We start from the raw sequence: 25085 nt of genomic DNA on the forward strand, positions 1-25085 counted from the left end.
CATTTGCAATAAATACGTGAAATAAACATGTTTTTTCTTAAAAATCTAGGAAAAAAGCACATACATTGGCCTTGTTAGCATCCCCATATCCAGCATCACCGGCAGGCAGTTCGTCGAGCAGTGGTACCCGGTGATTCAGTCCAGTGTTCTGGCCAAAAGTGGCGGTGTTGGAAGTACCAAAGTTATCAACGCCTCACTACGCATCAAGTCTCGCTACCAGACAATGAACATCCTCCCGATGGAGCTGTACAAGGAGTTTGCGGAGTACATTACCAACAACTACCGAACACTGTGTGGGGTTCTGGAGCCTCTGTTGAGTGTGAAGAGCAAAGAGGAGGTGGCATTTGCACTGGTGCACATCCTTCAAAGCACGGGGAAGACAAAGGTAAAGAGAGGTCAAATTATGGCTTGTTGGTGTATCTTAAATAATTTATTTTCTTGTCTCCCTCTTTTCTGTTTGATTTGTGTTTTTTAATTTGCAAGAATTTTACAGAAGTACGGTTAGGTCCAAAGGTTTCTGGACAGTGGCACATTTTATTGTGTTTTTTCCTCTTTACAACAGCTCAGTGGATTTTAAATCAAGCAACAATCAAGACTGCAGACTTTGAGCTTTAATTCAAGGGATTTTATAAAAAAAAAAAGATTTAAATGAACAATTTAGGAATTACAGATATTACAGTGTGTTTGTGTGTACAGTGTCTATTTATGTCTGTCTCCACGTTGGGTGAGTGCTGAGTAATTGCATATGAGAGCATGAGGGTGGGAATGGATGTTTGTATCTGTGTGTGCCTGTTGGTTTGTGTCTATGTGTTAGGTTGGGTATCAGACGCCACCTCTCTGGGGACATCTCAGGCCCTCCAAGGTATGGAGGCCTATCTCCCCCCACCACTTCCCCTGCCAGTTGCAGATGCCCTCAGACATCGGTGCATTGGTGGTTCTTTGTGTCCGGGGATGGGCGTCCAGGTACCCACCGGCTCACTCCTGGTGGCTGCTTGTCGGGGCCTGGAGCCTGGGGCTCGCTCTGGCTCCTTCGGGGGTGGGGTGCCCTCGGCCTCTCGGCCTGGGGCTCGGTCACTCTGGCACAGCTGGCTGCCGGCGGAGCTCACGGGCACGTCACTGCAACCCCCCCTGGCTTCTGCTCCGCGGTTGCTGAGCGACCCCTCATCTGGGGCTCTCCTCAGCTCTTTCCAGGATAGTGGCACGGTTGCCCCTCCCTTGGTCTCCTTTGCTCTTGGGGCCTCTGGATGTCTGGAGTCTTGATCTCCTCCATGCGTGCTTCATGCCCAGGAGGACGGGGCTGTGGCCCCCCACACCCTCTAGCAGATCATTACATGAAGGAACCTTTTAAATACAAGCGCGCTCATGCTCACAGGTGTACACACGGGTGCTCACACACACAAACTACACCCTTTTTGGCTCCTACCTCAAAGCACACTGTGCTTATTTACTTTAGTTGTTACGTGTGTTAGAAGCTCCAAAAATGAGCAAGCATAAGGATTTGAGCAAGTTTGACAAACTGTGGCCAAACTGTTTTGGCTAGATGAGTGGGTCAGAGCATTTCCAGAGCTGCAGCACTTGTGAGGTGTTCCTAGTCTGCAGTGGTCAATATCTACAGAAGTGGGCCAAGAAAGAACAGTGATGAACCAGCGGCAGGTTCATGGGCAGCCAAGGGTCAGTTATTTGTAATGTTAATGTTGATGTTGGTTCTGATAATACATTTCTAGGATACACTGTATAACCACAGACCAGTCAGGGTACCCATGCTGACCCCTGTCCACTGTTGAAACGCCAACAATGGGCATGTTAGCATCAGAACTCGACCACGGAGCAATGGAAGAGCGTGCCCTGGTCTGATGAGTCATGTGTTCTTTCACCTCATGTGTATGACCAGGTGCGTGTGGTCTTTTACCTGGCCAGCTGAAGCAATGTGATGCTTTAGGCCAGGGGTCAGCAACCAAAGAGCCATTTGGGCCCGGTTTCCACGCAAAACAAAACACTGGGAGCCGCAAATACTTTTTGACATCTAAAATGAAGATCCTGTATATATTGTTTTTTACCTTTATGCTTTGTGTGAACAAATAAAGAGTGTTGCTTATGAAATCTATGAAGTGCTAAAGAGAAAATTACATTTTATTTATGCAATGAACACATTTTGAACTCTTAAAGAAATATAATAAAAAGGAAAGACACCCAGCTGAACTAAAATGATCCATGTAGCAAAGAAAAACTTGTGTACTGCCACCCTTATATCGCCTTTGAGCTTTTGGAGCGTAGCAGAGCCTTGACCTCAATTAAAAAAATAATTGGTGTAAAGCACTCTGCTACTAAAAAATTGAAAAATAAATATTTGCAAAATTCTGCATAAATATTTATTTATTTACTTATATTTATTTTACATGGTAAATGTGTGTGGCGAGGCTTAGTTTGCAGTGCCGCTGCATGGGAGTCGGACGCACCTGAGCGGCACCCGCAATCACGCCTCGCCACCTTAAAGTCTGTGCTCTCTTTGCTGTTGTGTTGTTGGGCTGTGAGCTGAAAAGCTACAGCCGGCTTTATGCGTACAGCAACCGTGTGTGAAAAGTGGTCAATAAAGAGATGCTGAAAAGCATGTTCATGGAAACATCGTCGGGTCTGCCGTGATATGTTTACAATGGGACTTCTGCTCCTGAACCTCTGCGCACAGTGAAGTCACTTTCATCTTTACGCAGAACTGTAAGCTGTCATCTGTGAGGCGTGAGCGGTGTTTGTTTTTAACATAGTTCGCGGTGGAGCTGCTGACATAATGTGGATCCAAAGATCCATAATTGGCCTACCTGGGGTTGAAAGTCTCAGTAAATGCACAGCGTTTCGGCGGGTACACCGGCTTCCGCGAGTGTGACGCTTATTTTGAGCGACGAAAAATAATAAAATATAATTTTATTTTTATATTTCAGTATCACAATAATCTTCCAATTTAGAACTACAAGTTTAAAAAGAACTAATACAAAAAATACACTTCAGCTAAATACTTGTCATTTATTTTCCCAAACCATGCGGAGCCGCAGTATAAGGACTAAAGAGCCGCAGGTTGCCGACCCCTGCTTTAGGCAATGTTCTGGTGGAAAACCTTGGGTCGTCCCATCCACGTGGATGTACCGCCTACCTAAGCATTGTTGCAGACCATGTACACTCTTTCAAGGAAATGGTATTTCTTGATGGCTCTTTCAGTAGGATGTGCACCCTGCCACAAAGCAACAATGGTTCAGGAATGGTTTGAGGTGTTCACCTAGCCTCAAAAGATCCAAGATCTGTGGGTGTGTGCTGGAGAAATAAGGACAATCCATGGAGGCCCCATCTCGCTACCTAAAGGACTGAAAGGATCTGTTGCTAATATCTTGGTGCCAGATTTCACAGCACACCTTTAGGGGTCTAGCGAAATCTATGCTTCAATGGGTTAAGGCAGTTTTGACAGTAAAATGGGGACCAACACAATATTAGGCAGGTGGTCATAATGTTATGCCTGCTTGGCATATGAGGCATTTTCAGAGCCTAAAAAGTAATTAGATCATTAATTGACAAGCAATACTTTTGTTAAACTCCTTGAATTAAAGCTTAATTTTCAATGCATGCACAGTATGATTGTTTGATTTCAGATCTGCTGTGGTGGTGTACAGAGGCAAAACTACGAAACAAAAGTGTCTTATAGACTTAACTGTATGTGTACTCAGCTGCACTGTAAGTGTAATCTCTTCTCAGGAGTTCCTGTCAGACATGGCGATGTGTGAGGTGGATCGATTCATGGAGCGAGAGCACTTGATCTTTCGGGAAAACACACTCGCTACAAAGGCCGTGGAAGAGTACCTCAAACTGATAGGTCACAGATACCTCAAGGAGGCTATAGGTAAGGCTGCTTTATCAGTGCCCTGCTGACTGAATGAAGGTGTGTGTGCTTGAAGCTCTAAGTAAATACCTTTTTACTTCTTACTAAAATAGGCCAAGTTCATGCATAAGTAGCATCTGGCATTTAGTGTAACCGATTGTGCCATTGTTTGATGTTGTGCTTGTTTTTGTGACATGCACAATTACTCCCGTTTGTCGTGGCTCAATTTCAGAAATGCAGTCTCTATGAAAAATAGTCTGTCGCATCAGCAGAGACAAATTATATTTTAATAGGATTTCTGTGGCACAACATTAAATGCAAATGTCTTTTTTGTTAGCTTACATCTCAAAATACAAATGAATGGGGTGTCCGGTGTAAGACAAGTGTAACTAATGCAAGTCTAGTTAGACTAGCTGATTTTCTTTTTATAAAAACTAGCTAAAATCAAACACATTTAGACATCTCCACTTTCATCCTATTTTTCATTATTTAAATGAAGAATGGTGAGAATTTAAGCTGTGCATCTCTGTGTGTGCGTGCAGCACCACTTTTATTAATCCTTGAAATACTCCTCTGCATTTATAAAACAATCTGTAAAGTAAAAACTATGCATATTTTATATTTATGTTTTTAAGATTCAGCCATTATTAAAGCAGTGTTATATTCACAGTTTTACATTTATTTACTTTAGTTGCGCCATTTTCTAGGGAAAAGGAAACAAATGTACAGTATGTGCAGTTGTGTGCAGGTTCAGTTGTCATTGCGGCTTCTTTTTGTATATAGTTTTTTTTTTCCTATAAAAGTAAAGACTACGTAATCTACATTTTGTAGGTGACTTTATTCGAGCCTTATATGAGTCTGAGGAGAACTGCGAGGTGGACCCCATGCGTGTCCCACCATCAGTCCTCGCTGACCATCAAGCCAACCTTCGAATGTGCTGCGAGCTCCTACTCTGCAAGATTATCAACTCTCTCTGGTCAGTCTTGTGCCCTCAGAAAGCTCTGTATGTGCAGAACTGTTCTCATTGCATATTAATTGGTGCCTGAAAGTAACAGAGGACTGAAACTTTCAGTCTGCCGTACATTTTGCCCAGACGAGTCATGTTCTCAATTTCCTTGAAAGCTGCAGAATTAAGTAGAAGTCAGTTAAAAAGGATATTAAACATTTTTTAAACTGAGGAAAAGAAACTGAATTATTAAAATAAACCCTGAACAAATACATTGTTTTGAGCAAGGAAAACTGCTCTTTTCTGTATGTTTTAAGTCTCCTGACCTTGAATTCCCAAGGGTTTCGCATAAGCTATAGCATTTTGTCTTGCTGTTCTCCCTGACAGTGGGAAATAAAATCATGTTCTTGTTTCAGCATATTTCCCCGGGAGCTGAAAGAAGTTTTTGCCTCATGGAGAGCCAGATGTGCTGAGCGCGGAAGAGAGGATCTCGCTGACAGCCTCATCAGCTCCTCTCTGTTTCTTCGCTTCATGTGCCCAGCCATCATGTCACCCTCCCTGTTCAACTTAATGCAGGAGTATCCCGCTGAACGCACGTCCCGCACACTCACGCTCATAGCCAAGGTGATGCAGAACCTGGCCAGCTTCAGCAAGTGAGTGTCTGTATTCACCTGCCCTCTTACGCCAGCTGTGACGTTACACTCATTTGATTCAGTTCAGTTTTAAATCTGCAGGCGTCTGACACTTGTGCTAGGTGGGATGGGTGTCACAGACTGACATCACGCAAATAGAGATTTGCAGTTTTGACTGCCAGGTTATAAGCTGTTACTCACCGACGTTGAACTCTGAGCCACCGCTCTGCACTCAAAGAACTGTCTTGAACATCATAACGAATTCCCCTGGTGTAACTAGGCCCCTGTGATTAGGACATCAAAATCGCACACAGTGGTAATTTATTTGACGGCTTTAAAGAACTGTTTAGGATGTGCTCTCAAGGTCACACCTGTTATACCAAAAATAACTTTTAAGATGAAACTCAGGCTTATTCTTAATTATCCCTTCTAACAGTTACAGACCTGAAACAATTAACTGATTAAACTTAACCTTCTGGATGGGCACTTTTTTGTCAAACAAGTTACAGAAAAAAAATCAAAACAACACTCTGATAAAAGAGACTCACTTTGGTGACACTGAGATAATGAAAGTAATTTCTTCCAGTCATACTCTGAGTTTTTAATTCCACACGTACATATAATAAAACATCAAAAGTAGCCAATCACATTTTATATAAAAGAGTATCTTTGAAGAGACCTTAGTTATGAACTAATCCAGTACAAATATTTTCAGGTGAACTTGATCAGAAAATTGCAGGCCATTAATTTGGAGTGTCTTAAAGTGCACACTAGGATTCCTGTTATAAGTTTTTAAAGTGTGTGTGCAACATATTCATATAACAATAAAAATCCACCCTTTTCTCCTCCTCACTTGCCTCCATAATTTTCTTCAAAACTGCTTTGATCCTTCGCTCATACCGAGAGTGCTAGCTTGTGGCTGCCTTAGCTAAAGCTAATGCTCTGGATAGCATTAGCTTTAGCTGCTTTGCCTTCATTAGTGTCTTTAAGATGTCTAAGTTCACCGGGGGTTTGATTAGGTGTGTAATTATGTTTGTTGTTTTGAACATTTTTATGATGATCCCTCGCTGTTTACTTGCTTACTGAACTTCTCGCTCAGAGTGAAGAACGTGCTAATGGCTACAGCCAAACTGTAACAACACCTGGCTGCTTATAGCGTGTGGCTGTGGGTGTGTGAGCGACTATTTGCCTGCTGTGCTTTGTTGTGCATCCATGAAACAGGCAGGCTCGTAATACGACATACGTAAGGCTGACCAGTCTGGACCGAGCGTACTGAAAATCAGGCGATCAAGCAGAATATCTTCAGTTCTTGTACTTATTAAAATTTGATGCCAGCAACATGGTTTAAACAAAGCTGGATCAGAACACTTTTGTAATAAGATACAAAGTAAAATCATTTAACAGTAGTGTTTGTTGAGTTAAAATAAGAATTTAGGTATTTAATATGTCTACTGTATAAAATGTTTTAAAAGGTTCAGAGAAACAAGGGAAATCTCCTTCTGTGAGGTTTAAGGTCACCAACTAATGCAACATTAAAAACTGTGATTCTGTCACTACACTCAACAACCAGGGATGTCTAATTCATTTTATATCGTGCGCCACATACAGCACACTTTCATTCAAGACCAGTAAAACTCCCCTTTCTGTCAGTGTAATGAAGTTTAACTACAGATTTAATCCCTGATATATCTTGATATAAGAACAAGCACTGCAATTTCAACAGCACATCTCAGTTTTTCTACACGATAACGAGATGCTGCTGTAGTAAATTAAAATAAATCAGTATGCTTGTTTGGGCTTAAAATGTAAGAAATAAATATGAAAAATTACAGAAAAAGCTTTAGTAGTTAATTCCCCAGACTGCCCTATAATTATGAAACAGAAAATTTAAAAATCACTTAAAAGAAAAAAAAGTGGACACACTGTAAAATACAAAATAAAACAAAAGACCTCCGGGAAATTTTTTATTTAAATTTTTGGACTTTTCTCTCATTTAATTTTTTACCTCTACTAAATCACTCTGAGACCCTGGGATGGTCTCTATCAGTGGATAAAGCTGTAAAACCTATTAAAATACATGTAAAAGTCCAAAATTTATGCTTTCCTTGACATTTTCCATCAGTGCCCAGTGGGCTGGATTTCAGCCTGTGCTGGGCCAATTCTGGCCCTCGGGCCTTATGTTTGATACCCCTGCTCTAAACATCTATGCATCCACAAACACATGTTAGCTCTTTCCCGCTTGGTTGCCTATTAAGGGTAACCCTTTTTTTTCTTTCCTGAAGGGAGGGGTTTCCGGCCCACTTCCAGAACTTCCAGTTTACTTACTGAAGCTACGCTCGGAAAAACTCGGAACCAATTGCAATGGTCGTTAAACCACATCTTTATTGATACACATGTTGAGGTGTCTTAATCCGTCATTAACTGCACCAATTAAAGGGAAAACATAAATGAGACAAAGAAGAAAACTGTCATGTGGTCTGATTAAAAACTTTTTTTTGGAAACTATGAAAGAAGCCAAAAGAGAGAGTCTTGGTTTTGGTATAAAGTTAAAAAGCCAGCATCCGTGATGGTATGGGGGTGAAATAGTACACTTCTGTAAAAGCTTCCTGAATGCTACATGCAGCTTTTGGGAGCAAACCCATGCTACCATTCAGATATAATCTTTTTAGGGAAGGTCTAGTTTTTGTTTGTTTGAATATTATTAATTTATTTTTTTTACAATAAGACAATGACAAAACACATTAAGCATGTATTAGAGCATTAGAGCAGCATGGCTCTGTAGTACAAGAATCCAGTTGCAAAACCGGTGATTGCAGTCCAGACTCGTCACCCGCTGAGAACATTTGATGCATTTCAAAATGAAAAATGCTACAAAGGTGCTCTGACTTGCTGAGCAGCTGAATTCCTACATCAAGCAAGAATAGGAAAATGGTTAGCAAATGCTCACAGTGTGCCGTTATAAGAAAAAAGTGATGCAATGTAGTGGTAAACATACCCCTGTCCTGGCTCTTTTGACACATGTTGCAAACATAAAATACAACATTTGCATTTATTTAAACATTAGAGTTAAGTGATTTGCGCATTATTTGGTGCAGCGTGCTGTAACACACTCATAATATCAGAATTACAGAACAACAAGAAAGTCAACGAGCCTTTTGAGTGTATTTCATATAAAACTGTAACAGCTCAAACCCTACGCTTTAGATCCGCTAACAGAGCGCGCAGCGTGTTTCCAAATTCATCTCTTGTCTTCACGTGTCCTACAAATGTTGCCTGTGATGTGTGTGCAGATTTGGACCCAAGGAGGAATACATGTATTTCATGAATGAGTTCCTGGAAATGGAGTGGGGCTCCATGCAGCAGTTTCTCTATGAGATTTCCAATTTGGACACTGGAGGAAACGCAGGAGGGTTCGAGGGCTACATTGACCTCGGAAGAGAGTTATCCATGCTCCACAGCTTACTGTGGGAAGTCATGGGCCAGCTTAGCAAGGTAGGTGGAATAACTCGATGAGTTCAAATAAACATTTGGTGTCTGTTTGAAAGTTGTTGTTAGTGGAAAGTGAACCATAGTTTTCTGACAAACACAGGAGAGCAATCAGCTTTCTAAAAACTGAGATATAATTGGTTTTATAATTAAACTCCAACTTCCTCTCACAGTCCACAGACATGCATCGGGTTAAGTGAACTGGCCATATGTGTGAATATGAGCATGAATTGTTGTCTATCTTTGTGTGTTAGCCCTACAAGACTTGTCATCTGTCCACCTCTCGCCCTGTGGTGGCCCTCTGAATCCGTAAACATGTCAGGAATTGTGCAATGCTCAATTTCCTGATAGTTAGCTAGCTGAATGGAGCTGTCAATAAGACCCCTGAGTGAAAGGATGCAAGTTATAAATGAAAGCTGGAACACACGATTAAAAACCCCCAAAAGACTGATGTGATGTGTGGACTGGCTGCATGTTTAATAAAGTAGAATATGAGTCAGTTTCATTGAATCTCTAATAAATATTTATTATAGCTTTAAGATATTTGTATGGCAATTTCCTGTCTCTGCGCCCTTTTTTAAAATCACTCCCTGTCAAGCCTTCACCAGCAGTATAATGAATTAAAACCTAGCTCATCAATACACAAAATAATTCCTTTTACCTTTTTATCTCGTCTTTTTTCCGGTTGGATCTTTCTCCCAGTTGGCAGTGCTGCTAAAACATGGTCAATAAAATAGCCTGCAGCGGGAAAATAAAAAAAAGAGTGTGGGAACTGCTGTTTGCAACCATTTGAGCTTTTTGTCTATTCTTGATTTTGAAAACCTGTCCGTTCTGCAGGATGCTATACTCAAACTTGGACCCCTGCCTCGACTGCTGAACGACATCAGCGTCGCTCTGAGGAACCCGCAGCTTCACATGCCGACAAATCACCAGCCGGACCGACCGAAGGACAGACTCTTCTCCCGCCCGTCCTTCAATCGTCTTATGTCCTCTGATTTCCAAAGTCTTATGATGCGTGACTTAAACAGGTACCTTCTTGTGTTTGTGTTTTTTCTTGCCAGCGATTCTGGACATGAAAATATATTTGCATACACCCAAAGGGAACAAAGCCACAGCAGGATCAGTCCCTGCTGTGACTCTATCAAGACAATATATATTATGCTCACTCAACCCACATAAAGACAGTTTCACAAGGGTGTAATTAGCGACAACACATAAAAAGGCCAAGAATACATAATAAGAGAGTTTTTATTAGCTCAGGACTACACGGGTGTATTTCTAAGAGCCTCTAATGCTAATGCTAATGCACCTCTTCAGGCTTTTAAAGTATTTTATCAATCAGTAAATGTGGGCACCATCTGTTCCCAGACTCTCCTGCCTAAGCTTTTTTCCCTGTGTGCTTTCATTCATGCTAGCGCTGTCAGATTGTCAAGAGACTGTTGTGCCATGACTGCCTGTCTAAATGGCCCTTTAACGTGAATAACAGTGATTACATTTTGTGGCGCATATTTTGTGTTTGTTAAACGCAAAGTGCAGTCATGTGAAAAGAACATTTGCACATGACTGTGCAATAAGTACACCCTTACTGCTTACACAGGAGGGTAAGTAGCAGTCAGCTGCTGCTAATCAAAGGTACCTGATTGACTGATTATCAGCAAGTGTGATCAGCTTTATGAAAGTTTGTTGGTCTGGAGCATTCAGGTGTGTGTTAAACGCAATGCTGGAAACTTATTTTTAGTTTCTCTGCACAAAGAACAAAACAAAAAGTTACATCTTAGTGTCTACAGGCCTCAGTTAGCATGTCAAATGTTAAAATTCATGACAGTACAATTAGAAAAAGATTGAGCAAGAACAAGAAAATGTCCTTTTGACTGATGAGACCAGAATGAGATGTTTAAATGTAATGCACAGCCCCACATTTGGAGAAAACCAAACACAGCATCTCTGCAAAAAGAACCTCATACCAACTGTTAAGCACGACAGTGGAGTGGTGATGATTTGGGTTTGTCCTGTGGACACATGTCCTGGGCACCTTGCAGTCAGTGAATCAACCATGAACTCGTCTGTATACCAAAATATTCTAGATTTGAAAACGAAATTGGGTCATGCAACATAACAATGAACACTAAGCAGAGCAGTGAATCTCTAAGAGAGTCCAGACCTTAATCAGACTGAAATGCTGTGATGAGACCTTAAAAGAGCCGTGCATGAAGAAATGCCTGCAAACTTCAAAAGAGTGGACCCAAATTCCTCCACAATGACTGCAATTAAATTCACCTTACCAAACATTTTATTTGTTAGGGACGAGACCAGAACTAAAACTGTAAAAATTCATTTAAAATCTGCTCATTGCAAATTTAAGAGGACAGTGATGAAACACCTGGAAAGTCAACATCAGGAATGACACACCTGCCGGCGTTAACTCCAAGAGGTATCACACTGACAGAAATCATTCGTCGGATTAGATAATTGTTTTTTTTTCTATAGTGTATACTGTACTCTCATAGTTGTAATGCATGACTTGCTACAAGGCCTCTAGTGTCTAGTAGGAAAATAAAATCAGTCCGCCAAAATCGAAAACTAAGACTTTTCCCATAAATACTCCCTACGTATACAGTTTTTATTTATTTATTTTTTTTGTACTTCAGATGGGGTGTGGAAATTATGGTTATAGAGTTCATTTTGTGTGTCACCCATTCTACCCTGCTGGATCACTCACTACTGAAAAACGCACTTTTATTTAGTTTCAAATGTGCGATTTCAAATTCGACTGCTACACTTTGGAAAAAATTTAAGCTATTTATCTGATTATTCAGATTTATTCATATATATATATATATATATATATATATATATATATATATATATATATATATATATATATAGTTTAGTTTAAATCAATACAAGCAATAAACAGGGGTTACAATATTAAAATACCTCCTTTGTATCAAGGAAAAAAAATTGCCAGCTCTGCAGTTGCTGGACTGCTGAACTGCTCTACCACCTGAGCCAAAGCCACATGACAATCAAATGGGATAATCGAAGATAATGAGCAGAAATATCTTGATGGAGCTCTTTGGTAAGGTGTCTGTTTATTTTTTCTTTAGTTCAATAGACATCTCTCGCCTGCCGTCCCCCACTACTGGAGTGTCAGCTGTAGAATCCCTCACGTCTAACCTGAACATGAGGCGGCACGCTGAACGCGACCTTCGTTCGTCGAGGGAAGTGTTCTATGTGACCCGCCCACCCCTGGCTCGATCAAGCCCTGCGTACTGCACGAGCAGCTCGGACATCACAGAACCTGATCCGAAGGTACTGTGGGTCAGTCACCTTGCATGTGTGATAAATTTCAAAAATCTTTTTTTTCATGGATGCCAGACTGCCACACTTGTTCATACCACCCAGGATAAACAACAAACCACTAATGACTCTATTAGAGTCTGAGAAATTCAGACCCTGTTAACAGTCAGTGGCGTCCCATGTCGGACAACAAATTGGTTGGTTGTTCGTTATTTAAAAGGGACAGTCCACATTAGTAACCATATCTATGAGCTTCAGATTGGTCCCAGAGCTGTTTTTCCCATCTTGACAGATGGTCATCCTAAAAACAACATATAGGCATATATTTTCTTTGCCATGAGCCAAAAAAAGCTATTTATTAGTATCTATGCTTCTCTTTGGTGCTGTATTGTTTTCTTCTGTCTCTCAGGTCCACAGTGTAAACAAAAGTGTGTCTATGATGGACCTTCAGGACTCTCGTATGAACAGCATTTCCAACCTGAACTCTGTGGGAGACATGCTCACCTCCTCTCAGGCCTCCATCGCAGGTCTCGGCCACAGCTTTGGGAACCTCGGCGGTCCTCTTCGTATGGGCGGGCATTTGCCGAGTGGTTCAGCGGGCTCTGGTCTGAGAATAAGCCAGATGGGTCATGTAGGGGGCCCGACCGAATCCATCTCTCAGCAACAGCAGCAGGCAGCAGCAGCTATGCACTTCCCCCTGTCTTTCCAGAACCCACTATTCCATCTGGCCGCCCAGAACTCCCCGGCTCAGTCGGCCCAGCCTCCCCCTCCTCTTCTCCTCGCCCCTGAGCCTGAGAATGGCCATCACGACTACCCACCGGCCTTTGGCAACAGTGCTTTCTCTCGCAGCGAGGACTTGTCCGCCCTGCGGTCACAGAGCAGTCTGGTACAGCCGAGCATCGTCCACTCACACAGCTACAGTGATGATTTCACCCGGCAGAATCAGAGCAATGACTATGCCTGGCACCAGCTGTCGCTGCAGGTTCAGGTAGGAGTCTAATTTTTCCTGACACATAGAATAAGAAAGTTTGATGTTTCTTTGGGTTTCATAAATAACAGCAAAACATATACAGTTAGGCTCATATGTATAGGGACAGTGACTACATTTTTGCAGTTTGCTTCTGAAGACAGCTACAGTGGATTTTAAATTAAACAATCCATAATACGTGATTTAAGTCCAGAGTTTGGGCTTTAATTCAAGGGATTTAACAAATGTATGTCATTAACTGTTTAGGAATTTGCAGCCATTTCTATACATCAAAAAAATTAGACTGGAAAATTTTTAAATATGAGGATTTTTTTGAGTTTTCAAAAATTATATGGTGGCTCATCTGATGCTTTTTGATTTTTCTGATCTCATATGAAGCAAATCTCTTAGAGGACTTACTATTTAAGCTGCTTTAGCCTGACAACAGTTGTATCTGCAAGCCACTTTGCAACCTCCTCCTTTCATGCCATCTTTATCTGTTGTCATCAGTGTTTTCATTGTTTTACATGCATGTTTTGCGTCTGCTCTCCTTGGAGATGTCAGAGTAGATTTAAAGCATTAAATAGTACTGCACCCCTTTGTTTCTTAAAAGAATATATTAATTAAAAAAATGATATTATAAAAGTTATATAAACAATGCATTTATGCTGGCTATTTTTGTTAAAACGGGTATCATTTTGTGTTGTAATACAGCAATGTGCAAATGTCTGGAGTAACACTTTGTTTCTTTATATTTTTGCTTCCAAGGAGCCAGACTTTCATTTTTTTTTCACTTTTTCTCAAAAATGGTCTTGAACGGTACTTCATCAGGCTTTCTTTGGACTTTGAAAATGGTCAGGTACAAGGACTGAACTGAAAATGAGTGAAAAAGAAACCGGAGGAGTGTTTTGTTTGGTTTTTGTGATTCACTTAACTCTAAACTATGAATCATTAAGGCATAAAAAGGCACCTTACTCAAGGGATAAACCAGTGTTTTCTACACACAACATATAACTTAGCAAAAAAATAATTTAGATGTTATATTTTGCCATTTTGTTACTTTGTTTTTATAGACACCTCATTTGTTCCCTGTATTTAAATCAGTGAAAAATGCCAAAGATAACGCAATTTGTCAGGCCCAAAAGCAAAATATTTTTGCAACAACAAGGTGATTCCCAAAGACTGATTAGCTGTAACCTTGGCATATCTTAGCTTGGTGTGCAGTGCGTCCTTAAAAAAAATCTGAGGAAACTGAACAAGAGGACAACAGAAAAAGAAGCGGTAGGCCTAAAAAATTATTTGCAAAAAATGAACAGTATCTGAAGAAACGGGGAAACTATCCAGCAGAGAGCTAACACAGGACCTGAAGGAAGTATCTGGGCCTTCAGTTTAACTACTGTTCATCAGAAATAGTTTCAGTGGAAGGGTGACTGTGAAGAAGCCATTATTAAAGAAAGGAAGCATGGAAAAAAGACTTCGGTATGCCAGATTACACAACTGGACTGAAAATCAATGACAACAGGTCCGATTGAGTAAAAAATTTGTAATTTTTTGGTTCAAGTTATCATCATTATATATGGACGAGCTCAGGGGAGTGACAACCATGAGGGTCTACAGTCATCTGTAAAACATGGTGGAGGCTCTGTCATGGTTTGAGGCTACATTTCTGCCACTGGTGTTGCAGATTTGGTTAAAATTGATAGACATGCAATGTTATCTGGGAACCAGCCTTATTTTTCAGCATGATCCCAAATGCACTGCCAATGCAGTAAAAGCATACCTGGATAGAAAAACTCACAATGGCACACTGTCAGTCATGGATCTTGGCATAAAACAGAATAAAAGGCAGCAGATATCCAAAAAGAGCCGTGAATGTCCATCAAGAAACCTGGAGAACTATTCATGCCGATTACTTAAAGAAATTATAATAAAGCTTTGTCAGTTAGTTAAGGCTGCATTGAAGAATAACCATGGTCATACCGAACACTGACTTTTAAGCTCATTAGAATTATATAGCAGTTTTTACCTCATATATTGCATTTCCATGTATTTCCATGTTTGAATAAATGCTTCGCCAATTTCCCACTTTCCTAGCAAATATAGAGCAACAGGAGGTGATTCAGAACAGTTGCACAAGTTTTTTTTGTTTTTTTTTTAATTCCCTAAATATATGATTTAAAATATCACTACTGCGTCTTTTGCATGTTGTGATGAGGACGGCCACAGCCAAGCTCTGTTAAAAAAGATCTGTATTGTTTTGGTTGTTTTTTTTGTAATTCCCAGCCAAATTGCCTAACATACTTGCCATTTATTCTTAGTGTGAGTTTAACACCTCGACTGAGTCACTGAATTCAGATTAGCAGTTGGAGTCCATTAGGTCCTCCTTGCACTTTTGTTTTCGCTGTGTTGAGACTGGTTGTCAGATTGCATATAAAGCTCAAATGTTTTTTTGTTTTGTTTTTTTAAATGGCCCTTTCCTGAGCTGCATGATATGCAAATGCGACAGAAACCTAAGGGTACTTGACAGGCTACAGACAACGCACTGAAGTATCATTCACTCGCCTGCTCTGCTGAACTTTATAGAGCGCTTGACATCCATCACACACTGTGTCCTCATTTCGACGGAGCTGGATACTCGCGGTCGGTCAATAGGGCAGGAAAAAGTGTTGAAATGCAGATACTACGCGGGTAGTTATTAATCAGTCTGTGTCGTAAGATTGAAAACTTGAGTTAAAGCAATTAAGTTAAACTCCCATTTGTTTAATAGAGTTTAGAGATTCTCACATTTTACAAAAAATGTAAATGAAACGGCTTGTAGTGAACTTTTTGGCTTTTTGGGGCTGTTGATCCATCACAGTGACAAGTTTACTATGACATCTGTGTAAAATGATAGCGTTTAATGACGGTGTCATGTAGTTGAGCTATTTCTGTCCTGATGCGTGGGGCTTTAATGGAACAAACATCACAAGCCTCCTGCGTATTAATGCAGATGGTGTAATCAGGAGAGTGCTTTATGAATTCATTACCTTTCCATCTATCTGTTTATTCATATGCATACGTCTGATGTTTTAGCACTAAATGGCTATTCATGACCATCCACACCTCTCGGGTTAACTGGGGCGGGTGTGTTTATGTCTCCAGTGTCAGAACGAAACATCAGCTTTTGGTGGTTATATACTCACCTGAAGGCCGAACCCAGAAACCCTGGGTTTCAATTAATATGTGTGGCACTGAGGTAGTAGCCATTAAATACAGAGCAAAGTAAAGGTTAAAGACAGGCTGATGTCCAATCAGCTGCTTTTGTGTTTTCACATGCACCCCTGTTCAATAAGTCAGAAAGGTTGAGTGAGTATTATTAATTATTTGCCTTTAATTCTCCTCTTCTCTTAGGAGTCTCTTCAGCAGCAGCACCTGATGGGCGTCACATCTCAGACACCCACAGGCACAGGCACGCCTGCATCTTTGGCCACGCCTCCCACCACAGTCCATCCTGTCCGCCAGACATCCATCGCCGCCCAGCACCTCAAGTCCCAGCGGTCCATTAACACCCCGGCCACTTCCACGCCTCCAAAGGTCCGTCCTCAGAGCAGAAACCTCCTCCTTAACTCTTCTGAAACAAACTCGAGCGGCAGTCAGCCAAAATCCCGGCAGGCTCAGCAGCAGCCACAACAGCAGCAGCAGCAGACGCAGCAGCCGACGGTGCAGACGCAGCAGGACGGGCAGCTGTCGGTGACAGACAGTCCGGCTCCTGGGCTCCCGTACCAGACGAGCTCCGCCAAAGAGAACCAAGTCCCGCCGGCAGGCGCAGAGGAGGCAACGGACACGCCCACAAAAAGCACCAAGAAGCCTCAGCAGTCACAGCTGCAGCCGCCACAGCAGCATCTGCTCAAGCCAGTCGTCAATAAGCAGGTGAGTTTCAAAACAACAAAAATATACACAAGAATCACTGTTAAATGTCATGGGACAGAATCTAACTACTTAGACCAATACGTGCTTGTTTCAGGGTTCTCAGTCCACTTTGAACACCCCGTCCCTGAATGAGCGGACGGTTGCCTGGGTGTCCAACATGCCACATCTCTCTGCTGACATCGAGAGCCTGCGGCCGGACCGTGAGGGCCAACTCAAAGAGTACTCAAAGAGTATGGATGAGTCACGGCTGGAAAGGGTTAGCAATTTTTTCCCCCCCTACACCTCTTCAAATAATACACATAACGTTTGCACCTTTCGTCCACACGTAAACGGCGTTTTCGGTCACTGAAAACGGAGATTTTTAAAAACTCCGGCCAGGGTGGATATTTTTGAAAACTCAGTTTTTGCATTTACGTGTGGATGAGAAAAACAGAAAACGCAGCATCAAAGGTGTGCGCCTTTTTTGACGTCACACTGTGCGCCACGTTATTGTTTTGGTGAAATGAATTTCTACAATACTGTTACTGTTAATTGTACTCTCTGCAGTTTTTAAATGCTTACATATACACACAGTTACTGTCCCTCCACACATACCACTCGGTTCTGCTTCTATGCTCCATCCTTGTTTACTATTTCCCACCGAGGCTTCTAGACTTCTGATTGGCCAACATTTCTACACGGTTAGGAATATATCGCCACCTGTTGCTTTGGCATGTTCCTAGCAGCGTTTTCCTTCATTTCTGCGTTTACGTGTGGACGGGATTATTTTTTTAAAAAGAAAACGGAAAATCTCCGTTTTCAAAAATACCCGTGTACGTGTGGACGTAGCCTCAGTTAATGCAATGTGTTTAGGCTCTGTGGCTGCAAACCAGCACAAATTATCACCCTTCCACCACTTGACAGCTGGTATGAGGTGTTTTGTGCTGGTGTTTGGTTCCTGCAAAACGTGGTGCTGGTCATTATGGCCAGACATCTGCACTTTGGTCTGGTCTGTCCAAAGGGTTTTGTTGTGAAAGTATTTTGGTTTATTCTTTCTAGAGAAAACAGGCTTTCTTCTGGCAACCCTTCCAAACAAACCGTACTTGTTCAGTCGTTTTCAAATTTTATTGTCATAAACTTTAACATCTAACAGGATAACTGCGGCCTGTAAAGTCTGAGATGTATCTCTCGGATTTTTTGTCATTTCACTGAGCATTTTGCCATTTGACCTTGGGATGAAATAGCTGGGACGTCCACTCGGAGGAAGATTGTGGCATTGTGTTTACTAATACCTGAATGCCCCAGACCAGCAAACTGCCAGAACTTCTGCTTTTCTAGAAGAGCTCACAGTTGTTGAAGATCAGTTAATCAAGTGCATTTGATTAGCAGCACCTGCCCTCTGCTTACCCTCTTAGTTCCTATAGAAGCTTTAAAGATGTACTTAGTTTTTTATAGGGCTGTAAAGGTGTCATCCTTGTGTAGCCATGAATCACTTTGATCACTGCTGTCACATTCTGACCACTTGTGCATCTGCGATGTGTGTTGGATCTCCTTCATTGTGTCTGATCAGGATCCTTTAACTGAAGTTTAATTTAGAAGAAGCAGCTGTGCAGATTCAAATTTCTTATAAAGAAATTTTGGGGCGACCGTGGCTCAGGGGGTTGGGAAGCGCATCTGTAACCGGAAGGTCACCGGGCTCTCTGTCCTGGTCGTTGTGTCCTTGGGCAAGACGCTTTACCCTACTGCCTACTGGTGTTGGCCAGAGGGGCCGATGGCGCAATATGGCAGCCTCGCTTCTGTTAGTCTGCCCCAGGGCAGCTGTGGCTACAACCGTAGCTTGCCTCCACCAGTGTGTGAATGCGAGAGTGAATGAATAGTGGCATTGTAAAGCGCTTTGGGTGCCTTGAAAAGCGCTATATAAATCCATTATTATTATTATTATTATTATTATTATAAAGCATGGTGATGACTGAATATTGTGTTGCTGTGTTTAAAAAATAAAACAAACACAAAAAATGCAAATTCTTTTTTTTTTAAAGTCAATGAATGCGGGAGGACTGTCGTATGCTGGCATCTGTCACAGCTGAGGTCGTCAACCAAATGTTCTCCCTCAGATGCCTCATAATGTTTAGGATACTGCGTTGACAGATTGGCCCTGAGGGTACAAATTGTACAACACAGTAAAAATCAACAAAAAGACAAACTGGTGTGTGAGGATCTTTCATTTCTGTGTGGATCAGTTGAATCAGACTGATGCAGAATTTGATATTTGCTCTGTGCACAAGTTTGAGTTCCCTTGTGAAATCACACATATGCACAAATGGTCAGAACAGGACTTGTAAAAATAGCAGCCACGCTGGAAGCAGCCCAGAGGTGCACAAGGAGATGACCTCAAATGGAAGATTGGCTAAATATAAAAAGAGTGCAGTTGATTTTTATACATATGCATGCTTCTCTTGCCTCCAGATTGGAGCTTTAACACAATTATGCAGGGGTATTGGCAGAAAGCATTTTGTATAATGAATAACTCCCACACTTGCGCCTATTTTAGAAACAATGCAGTGCTTAAGAGATTGAAACTGGTGCACATTAAAGCCCAACACTACTCCACTTCACATTTATCCCACTTGTTGCTCAGCATAAAAGAGAACTGAACAACAAAGTGTCGTCTCCATGGATAAAATCACTCATCATTCAGGATTTTTTTTTTTCGGAATACCAATAATGACATGAGTGAAGTGCAATTATTTCATTCATTCTTTCAGGTTAGAGAATACGAAGAAGAAATTCACTCGTTAAAGGAGCGACTGAAGATGTCTCATCGCAAACTTGAAGAATACGAGCAGCGACTTCTGTCGCAGGAACAACAGACCAACAAGATCCTGCAGCAGTATCAGAACCGCCTGGAAGACAGCGAGCGCCGCCTGAAGCAGCAGCAAATGGAGAAGGACTCTCAAATCAAAGGCATCATCAACAGGTGATTAGTGTGGCGTTCAAGCTCAGGCTGGTAGACGTGAGGCTGTGCCAGTTACTGCCAGGCTTCATCGTGCTAATGAGATTTATCACACTGATATACATTTTTTTTAGTTGGCTCGCACACCAAAACTTTAAGTCAACACTAAGTTTCAAAATAATGCCCAACATCACAATAAAATATCTAACTGTAAAGTGGAGTGCGATGAAACAGAAATGGTGCTTTTAGCATGGGTTACACTCAACACTCATGGGACCTGGTCAGATAAAGACTTCTGTCATTAGCAGTCCATTTTGTTTAAAAGCACTGCGAGCTGTAGACTGAAGCTCTAAAAGGTGGTTAAAAGATGGTCACCAGCTTCTCTAGGTTTCCAGAAATTGCCTCTAGCTGTTCTGAAGCTCAGAATAACACCGCTCGGCTGAGTGGAGGAAGCAGCATTAAATGCCATTCGAAACTAAACTCAAAGACCTTCACAAACTATGACTAAATATTAAGTACTGAAATGCAGCTTGCGTCATGCCACATGTATCATTGTTCAGCATTTTGGGAAACGTTCTCTTTCTTTCTTGCAGAGAGTTTAGAGAGAAGATTGGAGACAGTTAGCATTAGCTTAACCGTAGCGTTAGCATTAGTTTTTAGATTTCTGTTGGTTTTTTTTTTTATAGGATTCAGAGGATTTCACTATGTATTTCTTACTTACTCACTTACTTTTGAAAACTCTTTACGCCAAGCTAAACGCCCCCTGCTTTGACTCTGTGGAATTTTTGTGTAAAATCAACTGATCGTCACCTTTTGTGTATTCATCCACCTATTTTTACGCATGTTACACAGCACATACAGTGGATACTGCACTGTGCAAATGTTTTGAGGCGCTGCTCATTTCTTTATATTTTGCCTGGAAAAATGGTAAATAGATGTAGCAATTAACAGAGTTAATATAATTTTAACCCCCCCGCCCCTTTATTCTTCAACACAGCCTGAACCCCTTGATGCAGCTTTCATGTCATTTCTTTAAGTAGTCTTCATGAATAGTTCTACAGTCTTCTTGAAGGACATTCAGAGCTCTTCTTTGGATGTTGGCTGCTTTTTTTGTTCTGTTTTCTGTCAACATGATCCCACACTGCTTTATAATGTTAAGGTCCAGGCTCTGGGGAGGCCCATCCATGACTGATAGCATTCCACTGTGTATTTTTCTATCCAGGTAGGCTTTTACTGCATTGGCAGTGTGTTTGGGATCATTGTCATGCTAATAAATGAAGCTGTTGCTGTTATGATGTCCAGATAGTATTGCATGGCACCTCAAAACTAATATTACCTATCTCAGTTTTCATGCGATCTCTAATAACGCTATCTTAAATTCTGAATATTTATAGATGACTGTAAACATTTATCTCAAATTTGAAATTTACATTCATCACTCCTTAAGACCTGTTGCCATACCTCAGCCTTTTCTTCCTGCTTACCTTCCTTAAGAATGGCTTCTTGACAGCCACTCTTCTATTCAGATTATTTATGATGAGGCTTGAGTGAACAAACAATAGACTGACCAAAGGTCCAGATGCATCTCTCACTTCCTGTGTCAGTTTTTTGCTGGATTTTTTTTTCCGTATGTCTTAAGGATGACACTCTGCATGTCCTCCTCAGCTACATCCATGAACTTCCTCTGTGGTCTTCCTCTTTTCCTCCTGCCTGGCATCTCCATAGTCAGCGTCTCTTATCCGATGGATCTACAATCCTCCCTCTGCACATGTCCAACCATGTCAGTCTTGCCTCTTTGGAAAGCTCAACCCGAGCTATCCTTCTGAGGTAGTCATTTCCAATCTTGTCCATTCTGGTCCTTTCCAATGAAAATCTTATCTTCAGCTGTTCCACCTCCACCACTTGTCTTATAGTTAGTGCCACCAACTCCAAGCCTCCTCTCAGCCTAGCTTCAACAACTCTTTCCCATATCTTCATGGTATGGCTCATGAGCTTTATTCCACCCCCTGTAGTTATTACATCTCTTCTCATCGCCCTTGTTCTTTAAAACTGGTTCTAGTGCATGTCTTCTACATTCCTTAGACATCTCATGTGCTAAAATCGAGTTAACCACTCTGGTCAATAAATGCTCTGCCCTCTCTCCTAGATATCTCCACATCAAATATGTCAACCACCTTTGTACTCTTCATCCAATACTGTGCAGGATTCTTCCTTCTTCAACTTCCATCACTTAATCTTTGTCTTTACTCACTTCCTCTTCTCGATTGTGTGTCAACCTACACACTGCCATCCGATGCTCCCCTGACACCACCTTGCAGAGTTGTATCTGTTTCACATTGCACCTTCTGCATAAGATGTAGTCCACCTATGTACACGCCACTCTTATACATACATGCTGTATATTCACAAGTATGCAAGGCTGAAATTTTGGGAGCACTGCATGAAACAAAATGCATTAAAGAACGAAGGAAACAGATTTATTATAGATGTGCCACTAGTGCATTAGACTAAAACATCCCATCTGTGCGAGTGGTTAGACTTTAATGGTCCGTTCCCACCTAATGTGTCATTCGTCACAAAAACTGCAGGAAAATTAAAAAAACTAACAGCGAGGGAGACCGTTCATATTGGCTGTGCATAACCTGTAATCGGAGGTTTATTCACCAATCAGCAGCTGGCTCTGTTTAATAAGTCCAAGAAAGGGTATGAAGAGTGTAGTGTAGTGTAGTACTTAAAAAAGAAAAAAATATATATGTAAAAATTACACACTGTGGGTGGCCTAGTATCTTTCAAGCTTTTATCCTCTACCAGAGGCCTGCGCAGTATCTTAGCTGTTCCTAGGACTGCGCTCTTCTGGACAGAGATCTCGGATGTTGTTCCTGGGATCTGCTGGAGCCACTCGCCCAGTTTGGGAGTCACTACACCGAGTGCTCCGATTACTACTAGGACCACTGTTACTTTCACCCTCCACATCTTCTCAAGCTCCTCTCTCAGCCCTTGGTATTTCTCAGGCTTCTCATGTTCCTTCTTCCTGATGTTGCTAACACTTAGTATGACTACATCTATCCGGCTGCTATATATCAGCAGTAAAAGACTGATGGGGTATTGGTGAATGCCATAACTACAGAACGAGGTGACATTAGAGTTTAAAACTGAAACCATAGGTGCATCTACTAAAACTCATTATTATTCTGAGTTTGATTCTCAGTGTTCTCAAATTTAAGGACAGAGGTCAAGTTTTCTAATAATCTTGTGAGTTTGATGAAGAAAAAGGTAGGATTTTGAAATTGATATCATAATTGCATCTACCAGGGGGCTGAGGAGAAGCACTGAGAGCTGCCAGTATTTTCTTTAATTTTGTTTTTGCAGTTTTCCACCATTTGAGATGTGACTCGCATACACAGCATCATTATTGTTCTTGTTTTATTTTTGTTTTTCTCCTTTCTCCACATTGGTTAAATGGCATCAGACTTTTGTTTCCACAGGGTACCGTTTACTTGCTGAGTAGAGTCGAGATAATCTCAAACCTTCAAACACAAAGCAAATTAGGCATAATTCCCAAATGTGGTACATTTAAATATAACTAATGCCAGAAACTTCACACCCATTAAACTAGAATATCAATGTAAACACTTCTGGTGTGGTTATGTGTCAAGTTATTTAACACTCATTGATTTTACTGTAGTAAGTATTAAAAGGAGGAGGAAACCAGGCCAGAATAACAAAGATGATAGCTTTGGGGCAAATACTACTTGGAATGAAGTTGAGTTTATAACTAATGAGATGCTGGTGTACCACAATAAATTCCTTTCTGAAAGCTACATTTTTACAAAATGCACAAAGCTAACATGTCATCTCATTGGGTTGAAACCATATGAAAAGATGGGTGTACACTTAACCGTCTTAAACACACTCATTTCACAAATTCTCTATCTCCGCAGTTGAATGTGAACTTCCTCAGTAGCTGAATCAGAGCCTCCGGAGGCTCTGATTCAGCTTCAGGCAGCTCTGAGGATGGCTGAATGTGCCCACAAACATGTCAAGACCTTAATATCATCATATGGCCGCATAATCCTACAGTAAAAATGAAGAACACCGGCTTCATTATTCTATTTTTGTCAACCGGTATGTTTGTTTCTATTTCCCTGTTGTCAGACTCATGGCTGTGGAAGATGAGCTGAGAGGGGGTGCCATTCCTGATATTAAGCCTCGAATCCTCACAGACCAGGTTTGTGCCTGTGTCTACCTCTTTTATCATCCCTATTCGCTAATCCAGTCATGTCCTAAAACACTTTTGCTTCATTCTTGCATCACATCCAGAGCATTTGCCGCAAAGCCAGTGCAGGGGAAAAGTTTGCAGCTGTCATACACGCCGCTTATCCCCATCTTTCAAAAGTACATATGTCACATCTGAAATCACATCTTACCATTTACTGCACACGCCTGAAGGGGGAATGGCGCTGATTCTCAAAATCAACACCTGGGGTTTATGTACTGAGTGTGTCTATGTGAAGGAATAGCACGTCTTCAACACAGAAACCGAATGTTATTTACCACAAAAACACGCATTCATCATTAGAAAACCTTGACTGTGATTCACCAGCAGCATCACAGTAATCCTTCAGGGCTTGGTTTCATGAATGCACCATGTGGGCTGAATGGTGACGCAGGTGAAGAGGCTGCGCGCGGCTGCTGAGTTAGTGCCGAAATGTGCTGTACTTAAAAATATACTGTCACCTTCTTTTGAAGCTCTCGGTGTCAGGAGCAAACAGTAAAAATAGCCTCTCGAAAATACAGACCACACATAGAAATCTTCAATGGGCCTGCTGTGAGATTGTAAATGTTTTTACACCAGACTTCTCAAACAAATGTGAGTGAGTGATGAGGAAAAACAATCAAACCTTGCAACCAAATTTAGACCCTAGTAAAACAGTTTCATTTGGGCTAAGCGCTAAGTAGGATTAGTCTTTTAGCTCAAAGTGCTGTCATGGGGTAAATACTCGCTGAAGAAGAATAAATGTGTTGAGAAATGTTATTCCTTCAGATCGGGGGAG

At 41.4% G+C, this 25085-nt stretch overlaps 1 protein-coding gene across 1 annotated transcript in view; it reads left to right on the top strand.

Annotated features, from left to right (window-relative positions):
• LOC308385265 (ras/Rap GTPase-activating protein SynGAP-like) overlaps window positions 1-25085 on the top strand; it is a gene marked incomplete at its 5' end in the record, with an annotated part of 48501 nt that overhangs the window by 17606 nt on the left and 5810 nt on the right. Inside the window, 12 exons of the mRNA XM_080864097.1 lie at window positions 50-385; window positions 3736-3880; window positions 4691-4835; window positions 5222-5458; window positions 8728-8929; window positions 9761-9951; window positions 12031-12235; window positions 12633-13211; window positions 16581-17099; window positions 17194-17355; window positions 19844-20055; window positions 24187-24259. Coding sequence (XP_080720223.1) covers window positions 50-385; window positions 3736-3880; window positions 4691-4835; window positions 5222-5458; window positions 8728-8929; window positions 9761-9951; window positions 12031-12235; window positions 12633-13211; window positions 16581-17099; window positions 17194-17355; window positions 19844-20055; window positions 24187-24259 — 3006 coding nt within the window. The remainder of the gene's footprint in view (window positions 1-49; window positions 386-3735; window positions 3881-4690; window positions 4836-5221; window positions 5459-8727; window positions 8930-9760; window positions 9952-12030; window positions 12236-12632; window positions 13212-16580; window positions 17100-17193; window positions 17356-19843; window positions 20056-24186; window positions 24260-25085) is intronic.

This window comes from Rhamphochromis sp. 'chilingali' (genome assembly GCF_963969265.1).
Source record: "Rhamphochromis sp. 'chilingali' genome assembly, chromosome: 17".
NCBI classification, from domain to species: domain Eukaryota; kingdom Metazoa; phylum Chordata; class Actinopteri; order Cichliformes; family Cichlidae; genus Rhamphochromis; species Rhamphochromis sp. 'chilingali'.